Source organism: Aricia agestis, chromosome Z (assembly GCF_905147365.1).
Source record: "Aricia agestis chromosome Z, ilAriAges1.1, whole genome shotgun sequence".
Lineage (NCBI taxonomy): Eukaryota > Metazoa > Arthropoda > Insecta > Lepidoptera > Lycaenidae > Aricia > Aricia agestis.
Genome location: NC_056428.1, coordinates 27451861 through 27477595, shown reverse-complemented (window position 1 = coordinate 27477595; position 25735 = coordinate 27451861). Strand labels below are relative to the sequence as shown.

Here is a 25735-nt window from a genome sequence, read left to right as displayed (position 1 = left end):
AACTAGGTAAAGTACAAAAATTAGCTTTTTTGATTTAAATTTCACACTTTACCGGATGGTATCAGGAAATCTGCAGATTACCTAGTTAATTTGAACATTAACGTATTCCGCATTCTAACGGTAACATAATTTTATATACCTATACAATGCATCCCGCTTCACACTGACCTCACCCGCGCACGCCCTTTGCAGGTACTATTAAATACCAGTTAATTGTAAGTTGTAGTTTAAGTTTAATTAATATTAGTATAAAAACAATAAACTTAATAACAAAAAAATCTTAATTTGTAAATAGTCTTTTTTGCAGTCAGTACTTGCGGGCGTTTGATCTTTCGGGGAGTTACGCTTGCGTTCGGTATGACCGAATGTCATAGGCCTGCATCCTTGTCACTCTTGTTACAAATAATATTGGTATCTCGCACTTGACTACGTAGATATACTTTTAGTTTCTGTGTGTGAGTAATGTTTTGAGTGTATTGTTTTAGGATTGCTTTTCAAATGACATTTCTTAGAATACACCATAGACATAATATATACTGTCGGAATACACCACTTCTACCTCAGTTTAAATCATAGACTTAATATATACTTTTATGGTTTAAATAGAATTCTTTGGTCGCAGACCGCACGACAGTATATATTAAGTCTATGCCGCAGTATGCCTTTTATTTCATTTAAGAATTTTCCCGCCTGTTCAATGTAAGTTCTTAACTTTCTTGACAGACTATATAATCTGTGATTCAAACCACAGATATATGCCACAGATATGATGGATGGCTCCTTCCATCATCCATGTTCCTACTTCCTTCCAAGTTCCAACTTTGAATGCTTTGGATGCAGATTCAAACTAATGTAAAATTGCGCTTTTTATCACCCAAATATACTACATGTAAAATCTCATTTCTTTTAATAATTACTGTCGATTTAATCGAATCCACCTAATTAATGTAAGTTTGGATTTAATTATTTTAAATTAAGTCATGTGAACTACTGTGCTCAAAATTCAAATTATTTGAGTTTTGACATAAGCAGTCAAAAGACGCCATGTTTGTCACGTTTTTGCTAGAAGTTGGGTCCTGTTAAATTTAATTCCTCGACATATTAGCAAATTAGCCTTTTATTTCCATTAACAAATCAAAATGAGTGATAGTTATCAAGTGAATAACAGAAAACGCCCGAAGACGTCGAGTCCATCTAATAAAGTAAGTTGTCATGAATTCCCGCTTTCTGATACATTGAGGGCCTCACGCGTAGATGCATATTTTTGATTTTGTTTTATCTTCGCTGATGCCTTGCTGTGCGATATAAATAACTGTATATAATATACTCGTGTTTTTTGTTGTACTGTGTCCTAAAAAGCATCGTATACTTCTGATGTAGAAAAACATGATTTTCAGATCAATTGTAACTTATTTAAATTTCTTTTGCATTAATGGTTATATTTATCTTTCACCGCTCGAAGAGTCAGAAACTCTTCGCGCGGTGAAAGATACAGAAAATAGTAGAACAGTTGGTACTTTTCCACCAACTGAATACACTGATTGCAATATTCAATACCATATTGATGAATACTGTACTCAAGAACAAGATGACATTTGCAATTTCTAATTTTCATGTCATACAATCTATACAATAAAACTTTTTGCAAGAAGGCTTGCGGCAGTAATATTTAATATATTGGCATTAGCATCCTAGTTTTTGAAGTACACACTCTTGTTTGCTAGTGCATTGTATAAAAATTATTTGTGGTGGTTGTGTGTAAGAATTATTGTTACTTATTATCTTATTGTATGTTTATATATTTTATCCTGACACTAGTGGTACATTATAAAATATACACAATTTGGTTTACCAATTTCCGTAAAGTTAAACATTACAGAATATAATAATAATAACAATATCTATGGACGCTTCACACCACGTCTGGCCCCGTGGTAAGCTGAAGGACTTGTGGTACAGGTACCAGACAACAGAAATATATTTAATTTACTTTTTTATACTATACATATTATACTTAAGATTTTTATTGTATGATACACATATTTAATACACATCCATGACCCAGGAACTTTTTGAAAACTTTTTTATTCCGTCGGCGGGATTCTAACCCGCAACCTCCGGCTTTAGCTACCAACCCGCTCACCACTGAGCCACAGAGGTTGTCAAATAAGATATAAATTTGAAATACTTTTATTCCAATCAGAATTTAGATAGAAGGTAAATTCATCCAATTTTTCATCATCCTTTTAATATTATGTACAAATTGCCCTGTTAATTTAGAACACTTTTATATTGCTTATTGTTACTTATTTGTAAGGAATATGTTGTTCAAAGTTTATTAAATACTATCAGAGAAGCTGATTCCTAGGCAGATGAGGGACTGACATAGATTGGTCGCGTTACCTCAAACCCAGCCAACAGATCACAAATAACATGATCCAACCAAATGGTCTGTCAACTGCCTAGGAATCCTTTCCTCGATGGTACATATTGGACTATAATACCATGTTTAAGATGGACTATATTACCATGTTTAAGATACCATATTATTAAGGCGACACCTTGATAATTTGGCTCTATCTTATCTTATATCTTTAAATGAGCAATTCTTGTAAATATGTATATATGTAATTGGAATCTTGGAATCGTCTCCAACGATTTTCATGAAATTTAGTATATAGGGGGTTTCGGGGGCAATAAATCGATCTAGCTAAGAATCATTTTTAGAAAATGTCATTTTATTCGTGTTTTATCAAATACCAAGCTTTTCATATAGCTAGTACTTATCAATAATGGCAACAGATACATACTAGAATTTTTCTCAAAGTACTTAGTTATACATATGTGTACTATATATAATATTTAATAATAATATTACAATAAAATAAAACTATAAATTATTACATACATATATTATTTCATACAAAAACACAATTTTGGCCTAATTTTGCTCTATAATGATACGGAATCCTTTGTGCGCGAGTCTGACTCGCACTTGGCCAATTATTTGAGATTTCTGCTTTCTCTGCATTAAAATATGGTGTGTGCTTATCAATGTAAGCATTATTTTATGCTTTATATAAGAACTAGCTGTTGCCCGCGACTTCGTCCGCGTGGACTTCAGTTTATAGCGCGCGACGTCAACAAAATTGGTGTCAAAAGCTTTTATAAAAAAAACCCTGGTAACCCATAAATCAAAACACTCAAAAACAATACAAAAACATAATATATATGTTTTTTTAATTAAACTTTGTTTATGCCAAATACCCATAAACTATTTATCATTGATAGGTTTAAGGTTACGTCACTGCATAGATAAAGTACTGAGTTATTAAAAACGTAAATAAGGAATAACAATCGAAAAAATCAAAACTCGTATGTTTTGATGATACCAGCTTTTATAGAAAGACGTAGAGCAAGCGTCAGCGCGATGTAAGAGAAGGCTTTAGAATATGTGTACAAAAATTCATTACAATCGGTTCAGTAGTTTTGGCGTGAAAGCGAGACAGACAGAGATACTATAGATTTTATTTCTGTATTGGCTATGCAGGCAATACATTTAAATACAGTCCGTAAACTTTAAAGCAAATTATTCTTAGCTGTTTTTGAGGCTATTTCCTTAGCTACTTTGCTCTTGTATGTAATCTTATATATATAAAATTCTAATGTCACAATGTTCATTTCCGTACCTCCTCCGAAACGGCTTGACCGATTCTCATGAAATTTTGTGACCATATTGAGTAGGTCTGAGAATCGGCCAACATCTATTTTTCATACCCCTAATATATATATATATAATAATAACTAATAAGGGTTGTTCACATTATTAAAAATTATTTATATGGCAAAACAATGTTTGCCGGGTCAGCTAGTATATCTATAAAAATGTTGAAGTCCACATGCAAAATGCGCCAAGTTGTTTGTTGATATTGTATTGCAAATAGGAATAAGTTGGCTGAAATGTGAAAAAATATGTACATGTTAACAAGATACATTCGGTGTGGATACAAAATATGCACATAAAGATATTATTCATATAGGGTCTTTCGCTGGTTTACACCACAGATTTTCGAACCGCGGTTCGAAACAGCGAAGAATTGTTTTAGAATTGCCCGATACATACCGCGGCCGCGCGGTTCGAAAGAGAGAAGACCTTTTTTGTTGAATTAGTGGATTCGAACCGTAGTGGAGATATTTCTATTATTAATTTATTACATATTCCTTTAAGTACAGTTAAGCTCAACATAATTATTAAGAAATCAAAAATATTAATTTTAAGTCTTAAGACCAAACTAAAGTAAAAAAAAAACGAGATAGGCGCAAAAATTACCGACTTAAAAGAAAAGGTAACATCATAAAGTGGGAGAGCCATGCTTCGGCACGAAGGGGCCGGCTCGACCGAAGAAATACCACGGGCTCACAGACAACCAGCGTGAAACAGCGCTTGAGCTGTGTTTCGCCGAGTGAGTGAGTTTACCGGAGGCCATTCCCATGCCCTCCCCTATTCCCTACCTTACCCTCCCCTATTACCCTATTTCCTCTTAAAAGGCCGGCAACGTTTTACTACTTTGTTTTTTTTTTTTTTTGATTATTTTAATTTTTCGACTACGATTTTATACAATTATGTAATTTTTTTTTTTTTATTTACCGTGGATGTGATTTTATACAATTATATAGTTTTAATTATTTTTATAAAAATTATTTTATTTTTCGATATTTAAAATTTACGACTGCGATTTTATGCAATAATAATATGCAATAGAGTTAGGTTAATTTTAAAGTTAGCTTTTATCTGTGCGTGGGCTGTGATTTACGATTAGTTAAAAGTTGAACGTGTACTTTAAATCAAACTGTGATCCTATTATAATAAATATGTAAAGTTTCTCTTTTTTATGATTTTGAAATAAATGAAACACATTTTTAATAATTTCTTTATTAAAAATGTGTTTTTATTTCTTCTTGAAACTACTTTTCTATATGTCTGTACAAATAAATAAATGAGACTAAAATGTTTGTTACAGTAACTATTGGCTTAAATTCGTGGTCCGAATCCACCCATACCAAAAAATAATTAGTTAGTGGTTTCACACCACTCCAATCAGCGCGGTATGAATCGGTAATTCAAAATATTTCAAATACAGTTCTTCGCTGTTTTGAACCGTGGTTCGAAAATCTGTGGTGTGAACCAGCGAAAGACCCTTTATAAAGACACTGAAAATGCTCTATTGCGCCTATGTCCGCAGTCACCTGGAGTACGCTAGCCAGGTTTGGAATCCTAATTTTGAAACTCATTCAAGTAGAATCGAAAAGGTTTAAAAAAAGTTCACTAGGCAACTTAGTTTCAAATTCAGAGTTCCAAACCTTGATTTTCACAAGCAGCCTAGCTTCTATTAACATCGCGTTTCTAGGCAAACACCCAGATATAAAAAGATGAAAAATGTTATCACTTATTATGTATTTATTTGTCTTTCTTCCTGTGTTACTATTGTTTGTACTTTGTATTATATAGATAAGGACATAAAATTGTGGTCAAATGAACAATAATTAAGAAACAAAAGCAATAGGTAATATTATTAATTCAGGTATAATTGGCTAAAATATTCTTACTGTCACCACTTTGTTATTTTGAAATATTGAAATATTAGGTGTAAGGTAAGACTTATTAACGTCTTATCTTACACCTAATATTTCAAAGTAAGTAATTGTTATCTGTGGAGGCTTGTAATTGGCTTTTCTTTTCTATCTTTAAGCTTATTATAAAATATTGTTAGCTGTAAGCCACCCAAAGAAAATAAAATAAAATATATAAGCCGGAAAGTATATTAAAGCTTTTAAAATTGTCGTATGTGTTGAAGGCTATTTTGAAATAGTCTTCAACACTTTTAAACAGGTCTTGTCAAAAGTCAAAATTTCTCTTACTAATTGTGAGTTGTGGCTGTTGTGTGTTCTGCAGTCTAGTTTTGTGTATGCTGTACAATCACTTAAATTACACGAGTAAGTACATACTACATGCAAGTTTATTTCTTTCCAGTCTTTCGTAAGCAGTGTGACATCACAAGTGACAAGATTCTTGCCATCAACATTGACAAAATGGTTTGGACAAAGTTCTAATGCTAATGGCTCTGCTACGTTAGCTGAATCAACAGATTCTTCAACAGAAGATGAGGCAACCGAAAGGCCAATCACAACACCGCCCGCAAAGCGAATGCGGTACAGCCCATCAGCAAAAAATTCAAGTCCACATTATACTCCTATAAGTGTAAGTTTTTTAAAACGTACAGTTCTAAAATTCAGTCTGATCATTTATATATGATCATAAATAGGATCCAATATATATGATAATTTGATCATATGTGCATATTACATTATCATATTTCATTGGTCCTATTTTACGTCATATGTGGTTTCAATAGCCAATGGAGAGCGCTAACGCTGACAGGTATTGACGTCAGGGTTACTAGATCTCAGAGAATTTGATTTGTCAAAAGACATCGTCATTTTTAATATGGCTTGTTTTTTGTTATTTCAGCAAGATTATCCAAGTATATAATTAGAAAAATAATTACATTACATTATTTGAAACATATTAACGAACAGGAAATTAAAAACCCTTTTTTATATTAAATAACTGGCAACACCTATTTCTATGACCATATTGAATCCAATCTCTCAGCAAATGTCAAAAATCTATGATCAAGGAAGAAATGAATCATATGTCTATATTACATTATCCAATATCATTGACTCAATGATCCCGGATCCAATATATATGATAATCTAATATCCCCCTAAGGAAACGTAACTCCCATACTATTACCGTTTCAAATTTGGGTTCTTTCGAACTGTCATGTAATGTCAGCCTGATACCGCTCATAATATAGCAAACACTCATTGACTTCTATACCGAGCAACGCTCGGTCAAACAGCTAGTTTATAATTAACCTAAATAAGCAATTTTCTGGATATATTTTCTTTTTTAAAACTTTAAAACGGCTGCAGTTTCTGAACCTGCAGCTAAAATTAAAAACGCTCTTATTATTTATTTATCAGTTTTATCTAATGTAAAAAACCTACTTCCCCTCCCCTACTATTAGTTTTTATTATTCGTAGGTCTTATCCTACTAATTCCTATTCCTACTAGACAAGGTACCAAAGTCAAAATTTCTGCTTTCGACTTTTCCAAGTAGAATCATTTGTTTACTTACTGGGCTAGATAGGAATCTAGCTCAGTAAACAAATGAACCAGTAAGCAAAGAAGGTCCCGTGTTTTGGTTTTTTGCTTACTCATCATAAACTGTGCTTCGTACGAAATTCTCTTCTACTACACAATAAAAGCTTATAGATAGATACAAAGTTGTAGAAAAAAATTCTCTACAACTTTGTATCTATCTCCAATCATTGCCTCGCTATGAGCTTCTAAAATTGGCCAAGTGTGTTTTTTAGGGTTTCGTACCCAAAGGGTAAAAACGGGTCCCTATACTGAGACTTTAATGTCTGTCCTACTTTCTGACCGTCTGTCTGTCCATCTGTCTGTTTGTCTGTTTGTCCGTCTGTCTATCCTTCTGTCTGTCCATCTGTCTGTTTTCGGCTATAACTCAAGAACGATAATAGCTCGAGAGTTGAAATTTTCAGAGAGTATGTATTTCTGTTGCCGCTATTACAATAAATACTAAAAACAAAAGAAATTAAATATTTTATGGGGGCTCCAATACAACAAACTGGATTTTTTTTTGCAATTTTTTAATAATAATTAAAAATAAAATTTAAATAAAATAAACAATAATTATTTTTTAAAAGAGGGGCATATCGTCCAAACTAATGTAGCACTTTGAGACATACGCCAAATGAAAGGGCTTGAAAAGTTGAACATTTTATTCTATGACGAAAAATCTCTAAGCCATGGGAGAAAAAAGTTAATGAGGGTGGAAGGTAAGAAAAAGTCACATAAAAACACTCTATATTATTGCATCAATTTATAGTGTTGCTGGTAAGGAATGATTTCTGGAAAGTAATCGTATATGGCAAACTTGAGGAAAGTGTTGTATTTTAGTATATATTTTCATATTTTTAAGAAATGTATGGGAAAACAATAAAACCTTAAAAATCTAACCTTTCCTGGATCTAACCGTACATTGTTACCTCGGAGAATTTGTTTATAATAAGCAATACTAGCGAATGGTGCAATAATACAGGGTGTTTTATTTTTCCTAAGAAATAAAAAAGACGTTCTTTATTATTGCACCATAGGCTAGTTTTGCTAATTATAAACAATTTCTCCTAAGTGATATTAAACGAAAAAATCAGGCAAAGGTTCGATATTCAACATTTAATTGTTTTTTGTATGAGAAAAATCAAGTTTGTTGTATGAGAGTCCCCCTAAAATATTTAATTTCTTTTGTTTTTAGTATTTGTTGTTATAGCGGCAACGGAAATACATAATCTCTGAAAATTTCAACTCTAGCTATTATCGTTCTTGAGTTATTTATATTAGTCTTATAGCCGGAGACAGACAGACGGACAGACAGACGGACAGACAGAAGGACAGACAGACGGACAGACAGACGGACAGACAGACGGACAAACAGACGGACAGACAGATGGACAGACAGACGATCAGGAAGACGGACAGACATCAAAGTCTCAGTAATAACGGGACCCCCGTTTTTAACCTTTGGGTATGAAACCCTAAAAAACACACTTTTGAAAATCGGCCAATTTTAGAAGCTCATAGCGAGGCAATGATTGGAGATAGATACAAAGTGTAAAGGACGAAGTTGTAGAGAATTTAATTAGCTTTTCTATGTAGTAGAAGAGAATTTCGTACGAAGCACCGTTTTTGATGAGTAAGCAAAAAACCAAAAAACGGGACCTTCTTCGCCCCCCCCTCCCTCGGGCTCACCTCGAAGAGGTCAGGACTTTTAGTATGTTTATCTCCTAACTACTCTTATGGGGTTATGAGATTAAGGAATAGAGAGTGCTCTTGTGTACTGCGCAAACACTTGCGTACTATAAAATCACTCCTGCGCAACTGGCCTGGTTTCAATGAAACCGGCCACTGTCTGGTGTGGGACTGGTGTGGGAGTTATTATAATTAACTATTATTGGAATTTTTCATAGTCTTTTAGATAGATCCGAGACTCGAGTTGGACAAGCGATAAAAAAATATAGATATTTTTGTATTAATGTATATTATTTAAAGTTGGTGCTACGGTTACTAAGGTGGCAATTTGATCGTGCGATCCATGAGGTATGTATCTTCATAAAGTATAGTTTATACAGCCAATGCTGCCAATAAGACTGGAAGCCAGTATTGGCTTGGTATATGCCGCGTGTGAACATTTTTTCAAGCCAGGCCAACGCTGGCTGCCAGTACTGGCGAGAATAGAGCGCCCGTCTATTTTTCTAGCCAGTGACCTCCGCCCGCATACCCCTCCAACCCCGCGCTAGCGTTGCGGACATGTGTAGACGCATCTCGCCAGTCACTGGCGAACGTCTGTACGGTATTCATGTGTTTGGAATTTCTGGGACAAAATGCCGAGAAAATTCAATACTTTAAAAATTATACAACTTTATAGGGAGCTCGAATGCTTGTGAGTGTGAATGGGATAAGCGTTGTGATTCATACAAAAATAAACGAATGCGCGTTTCGGCACTAGAACAACTTCGTGCCGGAATGAATATTAAAAAAATAAGAATCGTTTCGTTTTCTTTTTTTCTAATATTTCAATCGACTCTTCTGTTAATAGTTCGCAAATGTTCCTTAAAACATTTCTTTTTCAATAGACTTTGCCGTTAACTCGTCATTTTTAACTGCAAACACGTGTGGACACCCGAAGAAAAATCCGTGAATGTGATGGCTTTGTCTAAACAAAAGGGGCCAGGCCAGTACTGGCTTCTGCAGGACTGGTGCCAAGATTATTGGCTCTGTGTAAACTATACTTAATATATGGAAACTCATGGGGATTTTAGTTTTGAAGAAGTATTCTAAGTATATGCTAGCAAAAATATCACTTAAAATCGAGCATTGAAACAACATCATCTGTTCGTCCACTACATACATCATGTATCTAAATAAAAATGCATTTAAATTTTGTTACTCTTTATTAAAACTTGAGAATGGCTGAGCCGATTTGGCTGATTTTAGTCTTGAAATAATTACTCGTTTAACTCCAGGGATGGTTCATAGTAGGAGGGAATTGATACGAAGTTCACTGAGTCATAATATAGTGCTTTATAATATCACTTACAAAAATGGGCTAAGTGCGAGTGGGACTCTCGCACTAAGCACCATACTATTATAAAGCAAAAAAAAATTGGTGGGACACACATCTTTTACCACTTTGGATAATGGATAATGATTGTAAACCTATCCATAGATACCCCACATATAAAAAACCTACTTTTTTTTCATGTAACCCATAAGGGTTACATGAAAAAAAAGGTTTTTTTTCTGAAAATCTTAATGCGGTTTACAGAATACATCTATTGTCTACTTACCAAGTTTTAACAGTATAGGTCTTATAGTAACGAGAAAAGTGGCTGCGATATATGGACGGACAGACACACAGACAGACATGACATTCTGTTTTTTTGCCATTTGGCTACAGAACCCTAAAACTGTTAAAGATAATATGAGCTGTACTGTACAGTGTAGTGATGGATAATTTTCCGAAAAATTTCAAAGCTCGGAAACTTTTCCATTTATTTTTCTGAAAAATTGGAAAAATAATGGAAAAATATCTTTTATTGAAATTATTAGCTTAAATGAAATAGTAAATAGTAAAAATGAAATGGAATATCAAATATGGTTCATATTAAGTTGAAATTCAAAGGCTTGAATGACTTTAGGTGTTTAAAAAACAATATCTTTTTTTAGCCATATCTCCTTTATTTTTTATTTTTTACGAAAATGGTAAGGACTAAAGCTATCACAAATTTGATATTCTACAACTTTAGTCCTTATAATTTTCATTGTAAGATCAGTAGTTACGGAAATAACTGCAAAAAACAAGTCAAAGTATAATTCCGCCTATATCTCAATAATGAAATCAAATTTAGCGCAAATAATTAAAGAAACAAAGTTGTAGATGATAATTGATAGATTATTAAACCTACGATCCTTATGATTTTTTCTACGCCTATGGTAAATGTACCAGGAGTCCGGGACCCAAGCGACTGAATAAAACTGGATATTTCTGATCATGGATTAGACCGCATCAGAAGAGCTGCAGGTGCGTTGCCGACCTTTTAAGAGGCAATAGGGTAATAGGGGAGGGTAGGGATGGGAAGGGAAGGGAAATAGGGTAGGGGATTGGGCCTCCGGTAAACTCACTCACACGGTGAGACACAGCGCTTGCGCTGTTTCACGCCGGTTTTTCTGTGAGAACGTGGTATTTCTCCGGTCGAGCCGGCCGGATTAAATTAAATTAAATATAAGTAAGGCATACATACAACAAACGTGATTATTCTGCCATATTGTGCCAAATGACATAGAAATTGCTCCACTAGTTCGTGAGAAAAGCTCTTTTAAATAATTTTCCCCGTTTTTTCCGCTTTATAATATTATATAGTAAAGTTAATAATAATAATGTATAATTATTGTTCTGTATGTATAATTATTCATAAATATTTGGGGTCCCGGTCATGACCAATTATTTTTTTGTCCCACTCTGACAAAAAAAAATCAAAAAAATAATTGGTCATGTTAGGGATACCACGTAAAAGAACGGTGCCTGGAGGTACAAACCCATCACTGAAAAAAATCATAAGAATCAAAGTTGGAGGAAATTCCAAAATGATAATGATTTTGTAATTTTTTCTTTTGGTGATAATCGGCATACAGGTCATAGAGGCGAAATTATATTTTTATTTTGACTTGTTTTTTGCAATTACTTCCGTAAAAATGTATAAGAATCAAACTTGTAGAGAATTAAATTTGCAACATTCTTATCATTTTCGTAAAAATAATGAAGATGTGGTCAAAAATAGGCACCTTCAAACCAATATGGCGGCTAACGCACCCATCGGATTTGGTAGAGTTTTTGAATTTAAGAGGGCGACTAACCCCAAAAATCAAACATCGTCCTTCTCTCTTCACACTCACGCGTGACGGACTTTTTCACACGGTGAAAAAGAACGACGCGGATTCATCGCCTAATTAGTTTTTCTCAATAACTCGATAAATATACAACATTTTAAAAATCCGCTAGGTCGATCTCTCAATGATAGAATTTTATACAATGTGTTAAAATATTAACTTAGTTCAATGCACGGTTATGGCAATAAATGAAAAATTCGTGAAAATTAGATGCATCTTTGTGATTTTTTTCTATCGAGAAAATTTTAAGATATCGTGTTTTTGCTCAGATCGAATTCTCGGAAATATAATGTAGTATCTAATTTTAGAAAATGAAACAATTCGGGGCTTATTTTCAAGTATAAAAATGAATTATAAAATCGACACTTTAGGGTTAGTCGCCACCTTAAGCTATTTATGACCTCTTCTAAACACTAGCGCAAAAAAAACTTTCTATAATTATTAATTTCAGAAAAAATCTTACGCCACTTTAGTTATACCGGTGATGAACGCTATAATCTTAGCGGCCTAGACGAGCAATTTTATTGCGCCTTATCACGTATTGCGTAATATTATTGAACGTCTAGGGTTCATATTGAACATCGCGCACCTTCAATCTAATAATTGTCAAATAAACTGTTTAATAAAATTAAAGCGTAATATTGCACAATACAATTCGTCGATCGTCTAAGTACCGGCTTATGAAACAAATCATAGAAGTTTCCAAGAAAAAGATTTTTTTCTTGGAAAAAAGTTATCTTGTTATCTTGTTTTATTTTCTAATCTTGGTTGACATTTCAACTTGGAAAAATATTTGAAAAATTGGAAAAATGTAATGGAAATTTTTCTTTTTTCTTTTCTTTTCTTTCGGAAATTTTTCCATTACCCACTAGCTGTACAATAATCTGATGTCTTAATGACAATGACAGAACTTCCTCGGGGCAGTTCAGATGCCGAAAACGATAACTTTAACAAAATGTCAAATGAACTATTAAATCTCTAGCTAAAGTCAACAGACAACAATAGACGCCATATTTGACGATAACCTTAACCTTAACTATAACAACGCCTCTGGTGCAACCCACGTAAACCATATTATCCATTTTGTTACTGTTTTTACTAGTGTATGTAATATGTATACCTATAAAAAATATAATGAACTTCCTGCTATGTATTTTTTTGTTTTAGACAAAGACATCAAGTACTAACACTGACGATATAGAACCCTTTATTACTGCACCATCAACATCCGATAGAATGTTTAGAAGAACCACAAATCTTGTGTCATCATCTATTCAGCAAAATGATGAATCTACAGTTTCAACAAATGACAGTAAAGTAAACAACTATGATTTGTACAAATCAGAAGTTCTTATAGAGAGGAAAAGGAAGTCTATATTTGATAAAACTCAAGATTCTGATGCAATTATAGGTAAAGTTGAATATTCAATTTGATTTCTTAATATTTAAGGTCAAACACAGATCTAGTATACTGCTTAAAACTTATTACCCGGAAGACTTTATAACAAAAAGTGAACAAACCAAATAATATGTCTTTGATTGTGCCTAATACGTCTTTAACTTAAAAATATTTTTTAGAGGATGCAGTAGCAAGATCAGCGTCAGCCAAAGTGGTTAATCTCACTCAGCCATACTTCAAAGCGGGATTGTTGTCTTCACCGTTTTACAGTGGTACAACCTCGTACGGCGGTGCAGGAGGTTCATTCGTAAATCGACCAAATGTAAATAGCAGAAGAAAAACAATTGTAAAAGAACCTAGTACCACCAGTGATGTTTCTATAAGCTATTCATCTAGACGTGTGTTGGACCTGCTCGAAAATTATTCATCTCCTTTAACGGAGGCAAGGAGAATACCATCGTACTCAACTCCCACCACGAGGTCTTTGCAAGAAGCAGACACCCGCAAAATAAAGAATACTTGTGAGTGTTAATTTTAGCGTAAACCATATTTTATTGTTTTATTATATCATATTAATAATATTCACATCTTTACAAATCAAAACTGACGTGTATAATCATTTTTTATTTGTTTCTTAGCATACAAAATGCAAGAGCTGCATGTACCACAGATTGCTTCTATAATAAGGCTGAAACAAAAGCAGTTAATGGATTCATCAAATGCAGCACGACAAATTATTGCATCTCTTAGTAGCACTACTCCCTATCCTCAACCTCAAAATAGTCCAACCAGGTAACTTAATGATAATTTTAGTTTGTTGAGACTTTTGTCAAATAGAATAGTCTGTTTCAGAAAAAAGTAAAGTGGTGGTCTTACTGCTTTAAGCATTTTTCAAAGCTGATTTATATTGCAATTTTTAAGTAAACTCAGCGCGTAAATTCGTACGCTTAGTTAAAGTCGATCTAGCTAGGAATCATTTTTAGAGAATGTCATTTTATTCGTGTGTTATCGAATACCGAGTAAAGCTCGGTCAAATAGCTAGTTGTAGGGGCGAGGACCCCTACACTACAACGATGGGCAGAAAGGAAACTGGGGTTACCTGGTGGCTGAGACAGCTGGGCAGATGGGCTGATAGGGCTGATAGGGCTGATAGGGCTGATAGGGCTGATGTGCTGATGCTCGTAGTCACACGACACTGTCACCTTCTATTTCACTGAGCTGAGGATTTATCGCGAATCACGGGAACGGCTAGCCGATATTTTTCGTATGTAACGATCGCGCGCCGGTAATGGACTGTTTCGAACTTGCGTCAAACGTATGACAGCTGACAGCGCAGACTCATGCGCAGTGTTGCCAACTGCCACATTCGTCGCGCTAAAGTTTGGCGCGAACACTAGTAATACATAATACAGTGATTGAACTATTTACAAAGTTTTAATCTTATCCTTGCTTTTACAGACGTAGTCAAAGTGCTCCAGAAAAAGAAAAATTAACCACGAAAATTAAGTCTATGCTCACAAGAACAAATCGCAAGTCTGTGGAAGAGAGTCCAGCCCCTCCAACTGTCAATTTACCAGCGATTCCACTCCAAATTGAACAAGACAAATTGCCTCAATTCTCATTTAACAGTAATTCTACCATAACTTCGAGTAGCTCAACAGATACAGCTCCGAAAATCGCAAACACTCAAATGAGCGTTATAAATAATGCTAAAGATGTAACCATGAACCTTCCTAATCAGAAAACTATGTCGAGTGTGGATAGAACAAATCGTACTGAAAATAGCTATGTGAGTCAATTCAAATTTTCTAGTCCAGTTGAAGTCTCTATTGAACAATCAACAAGTTCGACAGCAAAATTTTCGTTTGGTAGCCCAGAAAAAAATTTGGACAGTGTTAAAGTTCCATCAGGTTTTACCTTTTTACGGACTGAATCTCAGCCCAAGACATTTGGTGACAAAACTGATAGTACAAATATGAAAAATGATACATGCAAAGAATGTTCGTGCAACAGTAAGTCTGGCGAAAGAAAATGTGCTGCTTGTGAAAAGAAGAAAACAAACAGCATAGACAAATTGCCAATTTCAAATACTTTGACTTCTGATAAATGGAAATGTTCAGACTGTTGGGTGGAAAATGAGAAAAACAGTGATGCTTGTGTTTGCTGTGGAGCAAAGAAATCTCGTGAAACGACAAATCAATCTAAAGCTACTGAGTCTGCTAAAGCGGCTAAATCTGATAAATGGAAATGCAGTGATTGTTGGGTAGATAATGATAGTAGTGCCTCAAAGTGTGTTTGCTGTGGAGCAAACAAAACTGGCGTAAAGTCCTCTCCAACGTCTACTTCAGCTCAAACCAATAAATGGAGATGTAAAGATTGCTGGGTGGAAAACGACACTAGTGCCCAAAAGTGTGTTTGCTGCGGCAGTAATAAATCGGGCAAAATTACATCTCAGCCAATTAAACCTGCTCAAACAGCCAAATGGAAATGTAAAGATTGCTGGGTTGAAAATGATAGTAGCGTTACAAAATGTGCTTGCTGTGGTTGGGTAAATACAGACCATACAAGTGAGAAAGCAAAAACCAATAGCTTAGTTACAAGTACTGAACAATCTGCAGCATCCAGTATTCCTAAGACTGATTCCAAATCTACTAATTTGCCGCTCCAAAGTACAATACAGTCTCAGTCTGATAAATGGGAATGCCCAATTTGCTTAGTTAGAAATGAAAATAATAGAGTTAAATGTGTCTGCTGTGAAGCAGAAAAACCTGGTACTAGAAAGCAACCAGAGATAAAGTTCAGTTTCAAAGATAATCCTGGTGCTTTATTTAAATTCGGCATTCCAACGGGATTGAATCAAGATACGAATGTTCAAGTTCCTGCCATTATAAAAGAGACACCAGCAAAGGAATCAGAAGCCAACAATAATGTCTTACCTAAAGCTACATTTTCGTTTGGGATACCAAAGAGTACGCCAGAAACGGTGAAGCCTGTTGATGACAGTAAAAAGGACGAACCTGTCAAGCCTACATTTACATTTGGTATCAATAAATCAATTTCTACAAGTACAACAGTGGAGCTTCCTAAACCCCTCTTTGGTCTGCCTAAGACATCTGAAGTAGTCGTGACCTCATCAACCATACCAACTAAACCTGTTGTAACATCCGAAGTGCAACCATCAACACCAGCTTCGACATCCGCTTCCACTGTTAGTGGCAGTAACTTATTCGCGTCCCCCGTTACCACTCCCATTAGCATTGCCAGTAACTTATTTGCACCCCCAGTTACTACTCAGAGTGAAAATAAAACTTCGACTCCATCTTTATCATTTTTAAGCTCACCAACCACAACTATTAGTGCTTCTAGTTCGAATGTTCTGTCAACTAGTGTTCCAGCCGCTGCTCCCACAAGTACATTGTCTTTCTCCACCGGTATCAATACTGGAATCAACTTATTCGCCTCGCCGATTTCTCAAGTGACCACTGCTAGCTCCACTTTTCCCAGTGTTACGGCCGCCACAACCAGCAACTCTCTATTCAGTAAAAGTGAGCCCGTAAACACGGCACCCATTTCTTTGTTCCAAAAAAGTGAATCTGCTCCAGTTTGTTTGCCTGTGTTCGGCAGTAACACTACTACGACGACAACGGCCGTATCACAGTTGCCCACAACATCAGCTGCGCCCGTATTCTGTTTCAGTAATACTTCAAACAACTCTGCGCCTAGCAACGAAAAACCGAAATTTAATTTCAAATTCGGTGGCAGTAGCGCCAATGAAACTCCTATGTTTAAAGCATTCGGAGCCACGAGTGAAAGTAATAAGTTCACTCTCCCCACATCCAATACACACGCGATAGGTGGCAGTGGATTGTCGACTGGTACTACGAGTACGAGTAGTGCTCTACCTGGAATTAATGGGCTGCCTACTGGGAACACACTTTTGGGTGGTGACATCGGAGGCAATCAGCAGACCACAGGAAACGCATTATCGAGTGGCATCGCATCGTCTACAGCTGCAACAGGATTATTCGGAAACCCTATGTCTAAAGTGAACAATATTTGGTCAGCGAACAGTAGCGCTGCCAGCACTCCGACACAATTTGAGAACCGTTCTGCTAATTTTACTTTTGGATCTTCTAACGCGTTTAATTCTAATGCGAGTAGCACGTTCGGGGCGCCGCAGCAGCCTCAGCAGCCTTCGCAAAACTTATTCGGAATTACAAATCCGAGCACGAACAGTACCCAGCCTACTATGTTCTCTAACACGGCGCAGAGTCCGGCGCAGTCTAATATATTCGGCAATCTGCCTCCATCTAATGTGCCTCTGTTTGGCACACCGAATATATCAAACCCAACTTTTGGAACGAGCACGCCCCTGCCTACGTTTGAGACGCCCGCTACAGCAGCACCAACGCCATCTTTCAACTTTGGTACAAACACGACATCAGGAGTATTTGGATTTTCTCAGGTAAGCAGTATTTGAAAATTTTTCTGAGAAGGATGTAAATGCTTTGACTATAGGTCCTGCAATACTTACTAGATTTAGATTATTTTGTTTCCCAGTATGAGCTAGCAAAAGGGCATATTTGACAGCAAAAATATTGAAAATTGCTGAAAATTGTTTTTTTTTTGTATGGGAGCCCCCTTTAATTATTTAATTTATTTAATTTTTATTATTAATTATTAATTTAATTATTATTTATTTCAATTCTCAACTACGTACAATTTTGATGTCGGTTTTATCTTTTTAATCAGGTTTAACTAGCTGATAAAAAAGTTAGAACTATTATTAAGACAAGCCATAGTTTTTAAGGATAGAAAATTTCACAATGTTAATTATAATTTTAATACATACTTAGTAAATAAGATTTTACTTACTCGTGTACAATAATTTAATAGGCTTAAGTTTTTTAACCAATAGTTTTACAGTGATTTTGCATCAAGGGAGTAGTTTGTAAGTGTTGAAATTTCATCGTCAACCAAAAATTATATCATAATTCATAAGTGTTAAACAAACCCTGTAAGTATGTAATATCTAGAAACTCAGAAATACAAAAAAAATATATTTTTTCATAGTTTTTCATTTAAGGGGTGGTTGTTAAAAGGGTTAAAAAATTATCAAAATCATAAATCAGGCATAAAAATATTGAAAAAACGTTTATTTTATCAAATTAAACACAATTACTAAAGCCAGAATGGTTAGATCTGCATTTTTCCTCCTTTTTGAAAAAGGGGTGAATTTCATCCCTAAAATGCAAAAAGCGCAATACGAGCGTATGTCACTTTTGAAGTAGAGAGTAAAACATACTTAATTCCAAAATGTCATCCAAATCGATGGAGGTTCAACGAAATCGGAGGTTGTGCCTGATTTTTGCCTTCATTAACTGTACTATCCTTGCAAAATTCAAGGCAACTTGAGCAAGTATGCACATCAACATGGTCTAGGGATATTTCAAATAAACATAAATAACTAAAATTCTATTAACTTTATGTTAAGATACCTACAAAAAATATACCTTGTTTAATAGCCTAATATCTAATCTGATAATAAACTTTTAGATAAAGTTAAATAATAAAGAAAACTTGGAAGAACAGGAAAAACTCAGACACTAATCTTAACTTTATTTTTGAAACATCAAAACCTAAACAAAACAACTTTATAAAATTGTTGAAATCTTAAAATTAATAATACGTGGATCCACCTAAGGCTGGCCTCACACAGCCGGAATTTCATAATCGGAAATTCATATTATTAATTCAGAAAGACTGGAATACCAATCGAATATATAAAATATTTTTCAGATTATGAATTTCATAGATCGATCTGTAAGAATATGAATTTCCGATTATGAAAATCCGGCTGTGTGTGGCCAGCCTTAGACTCTCCTGACACATCTGCAGCGGTTCTGCATACTCAAAACAAGGGTGTCAATATCCTGTTGTGGAATACTGCCCCATGTCCTGCTAAGATGCAAGAAAAGCTGGTTTACATGCACAATATCTTCAGGGAAATTCCTAAGAGCTCTTCTCTGAAGCATAATATCCCAGGCATGCTCAATAGGATTTAAGTCAGGGGATTATGCAGGCCAGTCTTAGCTTGGATATCATTAGGGATTGCAATCCGGCGTCATTTTCAATCCGGACCGGATTTGACCGGATTCCCATCAATCCGGCCGGGTCCCGCCGGATCCGACCGGATTGGTGAAACTGAACTAAAAAGTAAAAATGATCCTATTTTTTACACTTTAGTTCAAAAACAAGGCATTTGCATCTGTTGTAGATGACATGATTTTTTTTTCAAAGTGAAGTCTCCACTTTTTATATACCGTAGTGATTCGAACATGATTTCAAATAAACGTATAGTTGCCCAAACATATATACGGCTTTCTCGCAACATAGTCGGCCTAGTCCAGAGGAATGAGCAGATCAGTACGTCTGGGACTAAACCATGTGAGAGCTTCCTCACGATGTTTCCGTACGAGCCTCCGTATTATGCACTTGAGATATGAAAATGTCTCATTAGTTCACGCCTCCACCCGGGATCGAATCAGCACCCTCTCGAGTGCGAATCATACGTCTACCCACTAGGCCAAAAACGCTCTATTAGTTAAAAATAATCGAGTTATTCAAGCGTCATTATTTAACTTATATGTGGGTTGTTCATAAAAGTAAATCATAAAATATATACAAAATTTAGTTCTGACCCAAGTCAATGCAAATAATCATAGACATCAAGAAAATAATTAAGACTTAGCTGTAGTTAATAGTGAGTTGATATTTATATTAACGATTTGTTACTTACAATTTAAAAGTAACTAACCAACCAATGCGAAAAGGAGATCAGAAGACGTATAGGTATGGCCAAGAATGCAATGTCGCAGCTCCAAAGAATATTGAAAGATCGTAAAATCTCACGGAAGACAAAAATTAAACTTAAGAAAGCGGATCGCGATCAAATTGACGCCTTCAAGATGTGGTGCTGGCGGAAAATGCCCCAAATACCATGGACCTTTCGTACCAACATCTCCATCCATCCTTAGTGATTTACAGATAAAACAAGACTGTCGTCGATAGGGCTACGAAGAGTTTTTGATTTCTTTAGTCACATCGCAAGAAAGGATGGCCATAACCTTGAACAGCTTGTGGTTACAGGCAAAGTTGACGGTCGCCGTTCAAGAGGCCGAAGCGCTATCCAGTCCGGACCGGATCCGGTATATTGGGACCGGATCGGGTAACCGTAAAATGATACCGGATCCGGCGAATTTCCGAATCCGGTTTTTCGGATTGCAATCCCTAGATATCATGCTGTTGTAACCAACTTGTAACGATATGTGGAAGTGCATTGTCGTGCATTTCTATTTTAATATATCAAAACTTCTTCACGAGTGACCACTACGGTCACTCGTGAAGAATTTATCGAACTTTCAGAGTTATACGATTATAATGAAGAAGGCGCTACTTAGACCTATAACTTACTAGATAAAAGAAAGGCGCCTAGAGGTGTACCCCAGCGTTAGTGCGAAAAAAGGCACTAAAATATTGACTACTGAAAAATTGATAAGAGTCAAAGTTGGAGGAAATTTAAGTAGAATGATCTACAAACCATGAGAAGAAACGTCCCCATCAACCAATAGACATGAAACAGGTGTCATTTGGAAGATCTAGATACTAGAATAGAGAATTTTTTACTATCGAAATCTGTCAAATACGTGGGGTTACAGTGCAACTTCATCAAACACGGTGCGGCTCCGTCACCGTGCTCACGACACGACGCCGCCACTGTGACACGTTGCGGTGCCGTACCGTGTCACAGTGGCGACGCCGCGCCGTCTTCGATGGCGGCCTTAGGGCTTCCACACATAAACACGATACGGCGTCGTTTCACGATACGACGTCTCGTCTCTTCTGATGTTAATAAGAAAACAAAGAAAGAAAAGACAGATACTCAGAAGATACTGGATCCACTCATTTCTTTCAACCATTAATAACTTTATAAAGAAATACAACGCCTTGAAAATAAACCACAACAACTTCTATAATTGTTTTAAAATCTTTTTCTCTTTTACCTACATATTTCCTTAGTGTGCAATAAATTGCACACTAAGGAAAGAGTGAGAATTGTTTTACGTCAAAATTAAAACCGGCACAGTGCGTATCAGGCCACGTGCAATATAGGTAATAGGGATAGTACCGCTAGTTTTTGATAATTTTTGTATGGTCGATGAATGTAGATATTTTATAACGTGTTTTACTAACTAAAAACATCAAGTTGTTGGCGAAAAGTTGATTTTTTTAAAAAACCCAATTGATTTTAAAACTGACACAGGTACTTGAGACTTTTTTGGGTCCCTGTGAACAAATCGAGACGCATCCCATGACTGTTGATGGGTGGGGACGGGGTTCATACAAAATCTCCCAATGTCCTTTGATAATAATAATCAAGATACAAGTCATACAGGCGAAATTATACTGACTTTTTTTTTGCAATGATTTCCGTAAATATTGAGTGTACGATGAAAATTACAATGATCAAACTTACAGATAATTACATGTGCAACAACTTTGTTTCTTATCATTTTTGTAAAAAAATGAAAACAAAATGTGGGCAAAATAGGTTTAACCTTTAAACCAATATGGCGGCTAATGCACCCGTCGGGTTTGGTCTAGTTTTATGAATTTAAGCTATTTATGACCCCTTCAAACGCTAGCGCAAAAAAAAAACTGACTTAATTCCAGAAAAAATCTAACGCGACTGTAGTAGGTCAAGTTCTATTAGAAATATGTGTTTTTTCAATGAAATTTGATATGAGTCAAGTAAGTATAATATTGTAGTTCGTCACACCTGAGCTGCGGTAGATCACTACTATACGAGTAATCGGTCGAGCATTTATGTATCATCCCTCAAAAATTACGCATTGAGTTATGAATGCAGTCTTGTTAAAAATTTTAGAACATGACAGCATTCGTAACTCATCAATTTTTTTGTGGGTTAATACACAAATGCTTAAGTGGGCGCCTATACCTACAATAACATTGAACAATATCACGTATTGCGTAATATAATTGACCGTCTAGGCTTGATTGAAGAATTATTCAATCCTTTTTAGATTATTTTAAAGAATATATTAATTTGTTTATACCTTGGAAGTCGGGTTCAATTTTTTGTTATAAAAATAATAATTTGTAATACAAAATATAATCTTTATTGGCATTTCACAAGTTCAAATAAATTTTACTTTTATGAAAGACCAGAACTTCGTCGAATTTGATAAAACTTTTTCTAACCAACTCTTTGATTATTCCAGCAACAGCAGCCGCAACAGCAGACCGGTATTTATAACTTCGGGTCGGGAGGCACAACGCCACAAGTTCAGTTCAACATGGGCAGTGCCCCCGCCGGCACTGCAGTGCGACGAGTGAGAAAAGCCATAAGAAGAACGCAACGATGAACATCGTACACCCTAAAATATAATATTAAAAAAAAATGTTTCACACATTCAGGTATGTGAGGACATATATAATGAAAAAAAAGAAAATAGTGCGTTGCGGTATGTGAAGAGTATATTGATATTTGGTTGGCAATTAAACCGTAAAATTTGTGATTATAATAATGTCTTCCTAAACGAAGTTTCTAGAGACAGTTCTTGTCTGTGGTTGTGTTTGTTGCGTATTTAACATCAAATTCAATTTCAAGTCGAGAATATTTTTAACATATGTACTTATTCAAGTTGTTATTCAAATTAGTATCGTATTTAACTATGTGTCTGTTAATACTTTATCTGTGAAATATACATCTACGAAAACGGATAATAATATGCTTTAACATATTTTTAATTTGTTATAGCATATTAGTATGTAATATTACACATGGTGCTGCTCGTCAATTCTGTTTTACTTGAACTTGACTTGACACGCTACCGCGTGTCGAAATTAGAAAACACAGCCACATATTTTCCGCCTATTTGTTTTATATTGACTACTAAAAAGAACCACGTCTTATGATGTTAAACAATGTCTTTAAATTAATGGAAATATAAACATATACCTGAATAATTTTTATTGCCATTTTGTTGTATCTATTCGTCACTGAGATTGTCAGGACCAGTGTAAAATTTGCCCAAAATTTTGACGCTCTGTGCTAGGGGATAAATAATTAACAGAAATAGAAAATTGTGGAGCGTCGATATTACGTTATATTTTTTTAGTATATTTTACTACTTTATAATAGATTTGCAGGAAGATGTATTGTTTAGTTCATATGTGAGTGTTTTTTAAATGGTATTTTAGAAGCGATTTTTTATTGTTACATGACACACTACGAATAATAAAAACTAAGGAAACATAACTCCAATACTATTACCATTTTAAATTTAGTTCCTTTCGAACTGTCCTGTAACGTCAGCCTGATACCACTGAAGGCCACCTTAATATTGCAAATGTATTGAAAATTGTACCTAGGTACACATTTTTGACAAGTATTGTAGAACATGTTTTTTGACGGAGTTACTTTTCCTTAGTTTTTATTATTCGTAGATGACACATGCATTTTTTGTAAGGTTTCATTGAGCCCCGTACCAAAGCTGTAGTACATCCACACATGTTTCAAAGTGAAAGGACCTGAAAAGCTTGAAACATTTTATTGTATGACGTAAAATCTCTAAATCATGGGAGAAAAAAGTTAACGAGGGTAGAAGTTAAAAAAAAAATACAAAAAGACACCCTGTATTATTGGATCAATTTATAGTGTTGCTGGTAAGGAATCATTTCTAGAAAGTAATCATATTATATGGCATCCCCGCTATGTAGGGGAGGTACCATAAAAAAAAAAAAGTTTTTTTTGTACCATTCTGTCGGCATCATTAATATAATTATGCAATCATACCCATTTATTTAAAATATGAAACAATATACTAAAACAACAATTTTCTTATGTTTGCCATATACAATAACTTTCCAGATATGATTCCTTACCAGGCGATACTATAAATTAATGCAATAATACAGGTTGTTTCTTTGTCCTTTTTTTAGGGTTCCGTACCCAAAGGGTAAAAACGGGATCCTATTACTGAGACTTCGATGTCTGTCCGTCTGTCTGTCCATCTGTCTGTCCGTCTGTCTGTTAGTCTGTCTGTCCGTCTGTCTGTCTCCAAGCTGTAACCCAAGAACCGCTATAGCTAGACTTCTGAAATTTTCACAGATTATGTATTTCTGGTGCCGCTATAACAACAAATACTAAAAACAAAATAAAATAATTATTTAAGATACGCACTTGCACTTGATCGATTTTCTTACCTTCTGCCCTCGTTAACTTTTTTCTCCCATGGTTTAGATCAGGGGTCATAAATTAGTTTCGCTCGGTGTCCATTTTAAGAAATATTTTATAAAAAGTATTTGTTAAACAGGTGATTACAGAAATTACAAATATATTATTTAGATATCAATTAAAAAAGAGACCTATTTTTGTAGCTAATTATCTCTCTAAAGTTTGGAATGAAATATTGGTGCAAGCTATATTCATCAGTAAGTCGAGACTAAAATTGATTTTTAACGGAGTTCATCTTCGAAAATGCTTGGTCCGCACACAGTGCCGGATGCGGACCGCGGTCGGCCATTTGGTGACCCCTGGTGTAGATATTAAACATCTACAATTAAATGTTCAACTTTTCAAGCCCTTTCATTTGGCATGATATGTCTTCTTTGCTTATTAGATAAAATAGATAGATTTTTGTCTATCTTCCATTATTTTATTTTATATTCTATTTTATCTCCTGGAATTTTTTTAAATAATTTGACCACAAACCACACAAACATTAATTATTGCTGTAATCCAATGAAGATTTTGACATAAGCCCCATACATAAGCTGTCAAAATCTTCGTTAAATTATTATTGAAGTTAAATCATAATTAAATGTCTGGTGCCGCCTGGTGGCCAATAACGCTAACTCGTAATTTTATAATACCAAGAATAATGCTTATAATGCAACAACATTTTCGTCAATTTACTAATTAGTTTTTACCATATTCTTAATGAATGAAGATAAGTAGTTCCTTGGGACTAGGGATCCCTAAGAATCTTTAAATGTCTTCTGTTATCAAATGGTATTGGTAAAAGTCACACACATTTTTATAAAGGATGGACTATTGATAATTAATATCTATATCTATATAATTATATAAAATCCTTTGTATCGAATGACATGCATGTGGAATCAGCGCACAGCCTAAATCACTGATTGTAGAG

General features: G+C 35.0%; 1 protein-coding gene across 1 annotated transcript; it reads left to right on the top strand.

Moving 5' to 3' along the window:
* The first annotated feature begins 1011 nt into the window (after window positions 1–1011).
* On the top strand, window positions 1012–23828 carry LOC121738714 (nuclear pore complex protein Nup153). Its single transcript, XM_042130938.1, has 7 exons — window positions 1012–1202; window positions 6032–6259; window positions 13265–13508; window positions 13676–14017; window positions 14135–14288; window positions 14955–17961; window positions 22799–23828. Exons 1-7 carry the CDS (start codon window positions 1140–1142, stop codon window positions 22940–22942), a joined length of 4182 nt encoding a protein of 1393 aa, XP_041986872.1. The 5' UTR covers window positions 1012–1139; the 3' UTR covers window positions 22943–23828.
* Window positions 23829–25735: the final 1907 nt, after the last annotated feature.

What these genes read in the sequence shown, in the direction of transcription:
- LOC121738714 (XM_042130938.1), top strand. Translation starts at nt 1,140, where the DNA reads ATGAGTGATAGTTATCAAGTGAATAACAGAAAACGCCCGAAGACGTCG. An exon ending in CCTCAAAATAGTCCAACCAG is followed by an intron (nt 14,289 to 14,954) that starts GTAACTTAATGA and finishes TTGCTTTTACAG; the next exon opens with ACGTAGTCAAAGTGCTCCAG. An exon ending in GAGTATTTGGATTTTCTCAG is followed by an intron (nt 17,962 to 22,798) that starts GTAAGCAGTATT and finishes TGATTATTCCAG; the next exon opens with CAACAGCAGCCGCAACAGCA.